General features: G+C 40.3%; 1 protein-coding gene across 4 annotated transcripts in view; it reads left to right on the top strand.

Moving 5' to 3' along the window:
* exoc6b (exocyst complex component 6B) overlaps positions 1–9,455 on the top strand; it is a 125,490-nt gene extending 116,035 nt beyond the window's left edge. For 2 of the 4 annotated variants that reach the window (XM_005750540.1, XM_005750542.1), the window contains 3 exons: positions 1,845–1,957; positions 4,398–4,409; positions 5,389–9,455. In XM_005750540.1, coding sequence (XP_005750597.1) covers positions 1,845–1,957; positions 4,398–4,409; positions 5,389–5,515 — 252 coding nt within the window. In that variant the 3' untranslated portion in view covers positions 5,516–9,455. The remainder of the gene's footprint in view (positions 1–1,844; positions 1,958–4,397; positions 4,410–5,388) is intronic. The other 2 variants (XM_005750541.1, XM_005750543.1) reach the window with 1 other exon arrangement.
* The last annotated feature ends 248 nt before the right edge of the window (positions 9,456–9,703 follow it).

Below are 9,703 nucleotides of genomic sequence, written 5' to 3' on the forward strand. Positions count from 1 at the left end.
TGGGGCTCCTGCTCATATGTGTGTGTGTTTTACAGACAGAGATAGAGAGACGGCGTGTGTGAATGTCTGCAGGCTTACAGGTCTGCCTGCCTGGGACAGTTTGTGTGTGTGTGTGTGTGTGTGTGTGTGTGTGTGTGTGTGTGTGTGTGTGTGTGTGTGTGTGTGTGTGTGTGTGTTAGGTAGAGTTCAGCAGGGCAGCGGCAGGTTATGCAACTGTTTGAAATGTGGGCCATTCCGAAGAAGACTCAACCTCTCCAGCTTGTTGCTTTTCTTTCCTTTCCCTTGACCCGTTTGCTGTTTACTTTCTTGGCGTTGTTGCTTTTATTTACCTAAATGTAAAAATGTCTCCATGTGGGGAACTTAAAGGTTTCTTGAGACGATTTGGTCATTTTTTAAGTGCTGATATAAACATCCGCATTAAGTTGGCACAAGCTGCAAGTGCCAGAACTTAATACTATTTCCTTTGGAGTTACCCGGACTTCACAAGTGGTTACTCATATAACATGCGGACTGATCTTCATCACAAGTGGCACTTGTAAGCAAGCATAATCTGACTAAAGCAGTAACCCACAAACAAATGTGCTTTTAATGTTCTTATTAATCACACTGAGTAATAACTCACAGTGCAGTCTGGACGCAAACAGCAACATCATGAGGTTTCCTGTGGCAACTAAAGGGAGCTGGACGGCAGCGGGAATTTTTGACCATTTCTCTGTTGGTCTCTTCGGCTCATCGCGGTTTTTGAGCAGTCTTCAGAGGGGTGTACTACCCAGCGGGATTAACGGGTTCACCGTCATCTGTGGGTTTCTAGGTTTTGTTGAACCATGATTTCACCAGCATGGTGGAATCATGGGATGAGGGTCTAGTGTGCTAATGTGGAGTTAGTGTGCAGTGCTCTTTTTTTAGTGTCACATATGTAGATTTTTTCATTAAATGTGAGATATAAAATGTTTATATATTTCTATAGAAATTAGTTTTCTAGTAAAGATTCAATAACAATAGGACTTACTGTGATATAACAAAAACATTTTATAATTACAGCACAGTCGGGGCAGCATAGAGCAGCATTTCTACATTATGTAGAAAAACAGGCGTACTGTTGAAACTGCACTTCTTTTTCATATATTAACACTTCCCACGTATTTAATATGTCTTAATAATCTGTAATCTTTACACTGACACCAAGGAGAATTTCACTGATCCAACCCACCACTCTAAATGAAATCGACACCTCTGAGCTTTGTAAAGTTTTTGAAAGTTGCGATTGAGACATGATCGCACCTGTCAGCCTTTTTCAAGGAGAGCACAGTTGGTGTGATTTTTACAGCGAGCTGCACCTCTATTACTTACACTCCCAAACCTGTATTTCTGAGCATACCTTAGGACTCACTCATGTCTGATATACTAACCTAGTGGCATAGATGCGACAGCAAGGTCGTGATGAACGTGATTATCACTGCTGTGAGTGAGGGGGTGGTGTGGGGGTGCCAAGCTGAGCAAAGAAGGCCAGAAAAGCTGTGATAAATGTGGTTATGGAAGCGCCACACATCTGTTCACAAGACAAACGTTTGGCTCTGAATCCATCTGAGTACATCGTAGTTGTATAAAACACCACATATTTATCTTCAGAGCTGCTACAGGTTCATGTTTCCCTGGTTTTTGAAGTGGGCACCAGCTGTTACGCAACATGTTGGTGGGTTAGTGACTGAATCAGTGATCTGCTGGTGTTTATTTCATCACTGCTTAATGGATAATTTATCATCTCCAAAATCTGAGATCTTCCTATGAGTAAAACAGAAACACTCCCTAAATCTCACGTTCTTCCTCTGACTTTTTTTTTCTAGTTACTGGATTTGTTCACCCAGTGGGATTGGTCAACCTACCTGGCTGATTACGGCAAACCCACCTGCAAATACCTGAGAGTCAACCCACACACTGCACTGGCACTGCTGGAGAAGTGAGTAGTGATTCATCATTCTGGGATTCACACATTACTGTTAATCTATTGTTCTGTTGCCTCATTGTTTGGATGACTCAAATCCTTGTTTTGCCATTAACTGACCAAACAGTTTCTGATTCCAGCTTCTTAAATGTGAGAGTTTCCTTGTTTTCTCAGCTTTATACTACTGTTAATTTCATGTTAATTAATCTCACAAAAAAAGTTGAAGCCCTCACTTTAAGTTTTATGAATTTTCATAAACTTCTTTCTATTGATAAAACGTCAACATTTGGGTTAGTTCCCCCCCCACACATAAAAATGTAAACCCTGCCTGGCTCAAATTTGGCTGATTTCCTTATCAAGGTCTGCATCACATCCAGCATGTTTGCAGTTGTAGATCAGTGGAGATCCCACTCTGAGCTTGAGCGCTTGTGATGTGTGCTGGATCCCCTTCAGTGTCCCAGCACAGTTTTATTTTAGGGGAGAGGATTAAGTTTCTTGGAGCCAAATCTGGATTGTGCCTCAGACAACTCCATGTTCTACAACAGTCTGATCCAATTGTTTATTTTATATATTTATTTTTATTGTATATTTTTTTTGTAGTTCGCAAACCTAAAAGTGTCTAAAAGGAAAGAAAAATAATTTCTGACCCTGTACCCCCAACATCAGGCTTGGACATTTTGGACTCTTCCATTGAGATTCATTTGTGGTATTCCATAGTGAAACCTAGTTCTCACAACCAGCCCTTGTCCTTGATATACAAGTATTAAAGTCAGATTGATTTTACACAGAAGTTGATGTTTGTCCGGTTACAGATGTACATGTGTTGGGAATGGGATCAGACAGCAGTGAAAGTTGCACAAGGAGATGACCTGGAAGGGCAAGCTGTTGATTTTGCCCCCTTCCTGATTTCTTAGACTGATGTTTTTGTTTGCATTTTTGTAACACTTCCATTTTTCAGATCATCAAATAAATGTCAACATTAGGCAAATATAACCCATTACAAAAATACAAAATGCAGTTTTTAAATGATGATTTCATATATTAAGGAAAAAATTCTATCCAGATCTACCTGACCCTGTTTGAATACGTCAACTTTGAGCACCCACATGTTTTGGAAAGCTGAGTTTAGTTTCACACACCCACGCCGAATTACTGCAAGAACTGTTGAATAGAGAAATCACTTAAATAGAACCTGTCTGACGAAGTGAATTGTATTAAAAGATGTCAAACACCAACACATCACGCCATGACGATCTAAAGAAACAGCTGAAAAACAAAGTCATTGATGTCTGTTAGTCTGTAAAGGGATACAAAGCTACTTCAAGGCTTTGGGATTTCAGGGAATGATGGTGAACCTTCCCAAGAACACAACGACGACTCATCCATGAGCTCACAAAAGAACCCAGAGCAACGTCTAAAGAACTGCATGATTCAACAATCAGAAAGAGACGGGAGGAAAGTTCCAAAGAGAAAATCACTGCTGACCACAAAGAACATAAAGAGTCGTCTCACATTTGCCAAAAAACAAGACTTTTGAGAAAGTATTCTGTGGACTAACGAGACAAACTTTTTGTAAGGTTTGAGTCCGGTTACGTGTGGTGTAACACAGTATTTCACAAACATCATACCAGCAGTCATACATGGTGGTGGTAATGTGCAGGTCTGGGCTGCTTTGCTGCTTCAGGACATTTTGCTGTAATTGATGGAACCACGATGTCTGCTTGATGTACCAGAAAATCCTGAAGGAGAATGTCCAACCATCAGTTTGTGTCCTGAATCTCAGGCTCACGTGGGTTATGCAATAGAACAAGGATCCAAAACACATCAGCGAGTCCACCTCTGAGAGGCTCAAACAAAATGAAGAAGAGGCCCGGTCAAAGTTTGGACTTACGTGAGATTTAGATGCTTTGCTGTGACTTAAAACAGGATGTTCATACTCAAACTCCCTCGATCTTTCTGAATTAAAACAATTCTGCAATGAAGAGTGGACCAAAATTCCTCCACAGAGAAGAGACGCATTGACAATTAACACAAATGCTTGATTGTGCTGACCCTGGCAGCAACAACTCTAGTCAGTTATTAGATTTAGGGGAACAATGACTTTCTCACAACCCATGTAGGTTTGGATAACGTTTTCCTTTAATAAACTAAATCATAATTTAAAATTGCATTTTGCATTTACTGTGGTTATCTTCTCTAATGACCTGAAATATTCAAGTATTACAAACATGCAATATAAATTGGAAATGAGGAAGTGGGCAAAAACAATGTATGTTAATGGATGGGTTTGGGGTTTGTGGGTTATGCAGAGCTCCTTTAATGAGAAAGCCAACATCAGATCAGTGGAAATCCAGCAGCATTCCTACATCAAATCTCATTTGAACTTTTGAACTTCATCCACCTTTTCCTCCATCTGCTCTTTTCTGTCTCCTGTCCTCCTTCATGTTCTTGACAGGTTGTTTAAGCCGTGAGTATCGTGTGTGTGTGTGTGTGTGTGTGTGTGTGTGTGTGTGTGTGTGTGTGTGTGTGAGTGAGTGAGTGAGTGAGTGAGAGAGATGCTTGTTTGAGGCATGTACTTACACCAAGACCAGTACTCGGGTTTACTAAAGCTGTTTACCTTCTTCCTTTTTAAAAAGGGTGTGTGCAATCTCACCTTCCGTATTACTCACTCTCACACATCCTGAGAACATAAACTCATGTCGTGATGATACTGATGTTTATCGCCATGGCTGTTAACCATAGGATGTTATCGCTACAACACCACCCGCATCCTGTATCTGTGTACCATCAGTGTAGGGCCATAGAGCCCGAGCTGATATGAAAATAGGGAAGATAACCACACACACAACCTGCATGAACTCAAAAAGTTATAATCTGACTTTGTGGATCACCGCCTCTAAAAGTTTTCACACAAGTTTTCACACAGAAACCTGAAAGTAAATACACACTTTTAAGACTTGAGGCAAGAAACAACAACAAAAAAAAAAATACACACGCACAAAGTCATATGTTCTCATTCATTGTGCGGCAGAGCACCTTAATTAGAGACAGCCTTTTCTCTTCAGATAGCCAGGCCTGGTGGTCTCTCTTTGCCCATGAGGAAGCACCCTACTGGGGTTAGTCTGGTCTGCTGGGCCCCCGATCTTCCTGGAGGTCCGTAACGCTCCAGTGTTCAGCTAAAGAATACAAAAAAAAATACATGCCGAGATACATATGTGACAATGAAGGTTTTTTTCTTCTCAAATAGGCGACCTTAGCAGGGATGTGTGCTTGTTCTGAGCATGCTCGTAAACTTGTGTTTTCCTGATTGCATGAAATGAACAGCCCAGTAAATATTGATCCTTTTTTGTCCCTGATTGATTTCTTTAAAATCTTATTTTTATTTCTGATTGGCTCTTCTTTCCTCCCTGTTTATTCTTGCTCACCCACCCACAACCCATCTCCAGGATGAAGGAGACGAGCAGGAAGAACAACGTCTTCGCCCAGTTCAGGAAGACAGATAGAGACAGGCAGAAGCTCATCGACACCATCATCAAGCAGCTACGCAACCTCATCGTGCAGCACCACACCTAAAGCAAGCCACACAATTGGCCAACAACCCCACGAGGCTGGTGTATTATGTTAAGTTAAAAAAAAAAAACTTCAAAAAGCAACAACAAATTAGGCAGTCTAAAACTGGAAAAAGCACACTGGATGATAAGCTTGCAGTCTGATTAGTGTTAGTGGTTACATTTTGGCTGAAGACAACCATGTAAGAAACTGTCCAGAGTAGCATGTTAGCTGGAAGGACATCCTTTTAAAAGCAATGTTGTACATCCTGAAAGTTCAGTTTTAATCGAGCTATCTGGATCTGGTTAGATAACCATACAGGCTTCTCAAAATGTAATTCCGTGTCCACACGTCCTACCGACTTACAAACAGAAGTCTGGTGCCATGTTATATTTTTCTTTAGTACAGAAAAAGATCAAAACGAACAACAAAACTCATCTTTCTAAAACTGTTTACTCGTCTATTAGAGCCATTTGCGATAAATGGCAGAAACCTGCTGAGCCTTGTGTTTTTTAAAGTTCAACAATATTTCCCACTGATTTCCACCAATGATCGTCTCAGTAATTAGAAAAGGTGTCAGGAGGTCTTTAGTTACCAAACGATAGATTAATAGATTGTTGGTTTTGGTCTTTCATGGTATTCGTTGATGAGGAGGAAATCTAGAAGCCCGTCGGCTATTACCTGACGATTTTGGCTTCAAGCTTAATGTTTTTGGGACTTCTGTTGTAGCTCTTCGATATCTGGGCCAAAGCTTCCTGTTCTTTGCCCGAGGCATTGTTTGCAGTCCAACAATTAAGGCTTAATTGTCTTCAGGCTGTTTGGTCAGTAGAAACAGAAACCAGAAAACTTCGATCCATCTATTTTCTGCAGCTTATCCAGAATCGGTCATGTGGGCTGCGGCCTAAGCAGAGACACCCAGACCTCCCTCTCCTCAGCCAGCTCCTCCAGCTCTTCTTGGCGGACACTTCCGTGTTCCCAAGCTGAGAGACAAACTCTCCCTCCTATCAGATAGCTATCTCAACTGGCTCCTTTCATTGTAGAGGAGTGTAGTTGAATGACCGAGCTCCTCAATCTGCCTCTAAGGGAGAGCGCAGACAGCCTTTGGAGGGAGCTCATTTCTGCATGATCGCCTCCTTTCTGACATTTTCCGCAGCTCAAGGCAGCAGATGAAGGTAGGAATAGAGACTGAACAGTAAATTCACAGCTTTGATTTTACAGTTTTAGAAAAGTTATGGTACCGATATCTTCTCCTAACACAAAGTATATTCACAAGTTTGTTTTCTGGCTCTGTAACCCCAGTTACAGAGAACTAGTGTATTTTCTTTGGCTCTGCCTTAAACCTCACGATGTTCAAGAAAAAAATCTACATCATCACCAACTTCTGCCTTTAACTGGACCTGGTGTTCTTCAGCCTGGAAGGATTCTGACTTTGGTCTCTTTAGGAGCACAAGTGATAATGAAATTGATCATTTCTTTTTTTATCATGCAGCTAAAAGGAAAAAAATGTAACATTACAAATAATTCTGCACATGCTGTTATCCACTGCTCTCAGATCAAATGCTCTCCATCATCTTTGAAGCTTGAAAAATACATTTCCAGTTGCTGGATGGTTGCTATCGATCCATTTGTGGGTCTGCTTAGTGGGAATGAGAGTTAATTTTGGCTTAAAAGTTTTGTAAGGGAATTGTGTACAAGAAACGTTGAAGCAGGTTGTATTTTTGTGCTCAATTCCATTTTCCCCTTCAGTCCTTCTCAGACTGAGCCGGGCCGGTTAAGCCACCCATCCTCACCCGGCCTTTAATGTCTTCCGCATCACTCTCCATCACTGTGACGTGATAACAACGCATTGAATGTACATCACAGAGGGCCGCCTCCCATGGCTGAATGTCTTTCTGTTTTTTTTAAGGTTGTGAAAAAGCTGGAAAAGCACTGAAAACAAAAACAAGATATTAGTGAAAATGAACAGAATGTTACTGCCTTTATCTTCTAACAAAAGGGGGGATATTGGCGCAGCTTGGTAACCCATTTCCCCTCTTAGTATATACAACCTGCAGACACTTGAAACTTGATTTGGCAACCTTATTTCCTTTGGTAGCACAGTGCATGTTGGGGGATTTAAAGGTGCGTGTGTGTGTGTGTGTGTGTGCGTGTGTGTGCGTGTGCGTGATGGTGGTGAGGTCTCCCAACATGGCAACCCATTCCCTCTACCTTTTAAGTGAAACTTGATTTGAAATGGAAGGGACATGGCTTGGGTGTTTTCTTTGTTGTAATGTATTACAAAAACTAGGTCTTAACAAGGGCGGGGCGGGGGGGGGATGCTTCAACATTGCAACTTGCTATAAAACGTGTAGTTTGCTTGCCACGTGGTTTGGAAAGATTTGTATATAAACCGCTGTAGACAGATGTGTGTCTTCCATGAACATGCCAAGCTCTGTGTGAGTGTGTGCAGTGAGGCTACTTTTACACACAAGCTTAAATAATTGAAGCACAATACTTAATTCCTTTCACACTAGATCGTCTTTGAAACTAACGGGGGTCTTTTCACTCTTTGTATAACTTTTCTTTCTTGAACTCGGGTGCAATAATGACCTTGGAAGAAACTGCAGCAGCTGTGCGTGTGTGTGCGTTAATCATATAGGGATTATAAATAGGGATTTATAAAGGGAATGCTAACCTGGTGTGGGTGGGTGTCTGAAGGGAAAAAGTGTCTTCCTTCCCATGCTCATGAGTGTGTTGTTTCTCTTGTGCATAGCAGCACTGTGCTTTTTTTTTTAAATAGTTTTTTTTTTCTTCAGTTTTTTGATTCATTATTAGCTGTGCATCTTTTTGGGGGGGGGGGGTTTTTGTTTTTGTTTGTTTGTTTGTTTTTTTAGAAAGGGAACGAGGCCGTCGTTATTGAATGTGCCTTTTGCTGTATTTTGTTGTTTTTCCTGCCAATAAAGCAGCCGTCCTCAGCCGTGGTGATTGGACTCTGGAAACACTTCATTCTTCACAAAAAAAAATTAACTCAAAATCTGCAAAATTTCCTTTTTTTTTCCAGACTGCGTTTGCTCTGTTTTCTTTTCTGCTATATTATTTATGATGCTGTTTTGAAGCTTTTATGTTAATACCCTGGACTTGCACAGTTTATTATGATCACAGTGAAGACTACTTTGCATTTTCTAAACAACTGAAGGCTATTTTCTTTTATTTAAGACAGCTGGCCATCTGCTACATTCACAAAAACTACTTTTATTATAAAAAAGATTTTCTCACAACTATAAGAGATCTGCAAAACATTTCTCAGTATTCCTAATAATTAATTATTAGCAACTAGTAACTCCAATAGACTGTATGTAAAAGAATGACATTGACACTGTGGTACCACCTCTTGATTTTGGACTAAGCATTTTAAAGCGTTAATATTTTAGTTGCTACTATGTTGGGTTTTTTGGAGTCACATAGCTCTTTTTTTTCCAGCTACTAGGTGGAGTGCTAAACCAACAGCTAATGCCAGCCAGCATTAGACAAAGAGATAAATAATGCTAAATAACAGAGTAATAAAAGGCTTCACTCAAAATGAAATGTTACAGCACACAGCAGGTCATAATATATGTCAGATAATTTAATTGAAAATACATCAGAAAGCACAAACACCTTGGAGAGGTGCAGTTTAGTCATTCAGATTAGCTGAGGTCAAGCCTAGCAAATCAAAGTATGATGGTCAGTTTATATTGTTTAAGACATAAAAAATACATTTTTGTGTTAGTGCCACTGTCCCCGTTTTAATTTACTAAAAACTTTATTGGTATCCAGAGTCCACGCACTGCAGATGTTGTTGCTAATTTGTTTTTTGGTTTTTTTGTAAAGCAGATGTTGTTATTGAGACACTGTACACGCTGTTGTATTAAACCACTAATGAATGAAACAAAATACTAATAAAATTATGACAAATGCCAACAGGTGAATATGGAATAAATGAAAAACTGTTGAACGTTTTGTATGCTGAAGTTTCTTTTGTCGCTTGAAGCTACATAATCATTTACCCCTTAGATGTAAAAAGGCTGATGGGGGTATTACAATGCAACAATCTCCGACTCTACAGGCTTTTTGGACGAACTTCCAGTACAAAGCCTCTTTTGAAAAAGGAATGCAAATCTTAAGCTCTGCTGCCAAGTTTCATCTGAACAGACCACAAGACTTCTGAAATAATGTCATTTGGACTGATGACAC

Source organism: Pundamilia nyererei, unplaced genomic scaffold (genome assembly GCF_000239375.1).
Source record: "Pundamilia nyererei isolate P.nyererei 1_Seehausen unplaced genomic scaffold, PunNye1.0 scaffold00277, whole genome shotgun sequence".
NCBI lineage: Eukaryota > Metazoa > Chordata > Actinopteri > Cichliformes > Cichlidae > Pundamilia > Pundamilia nyererei.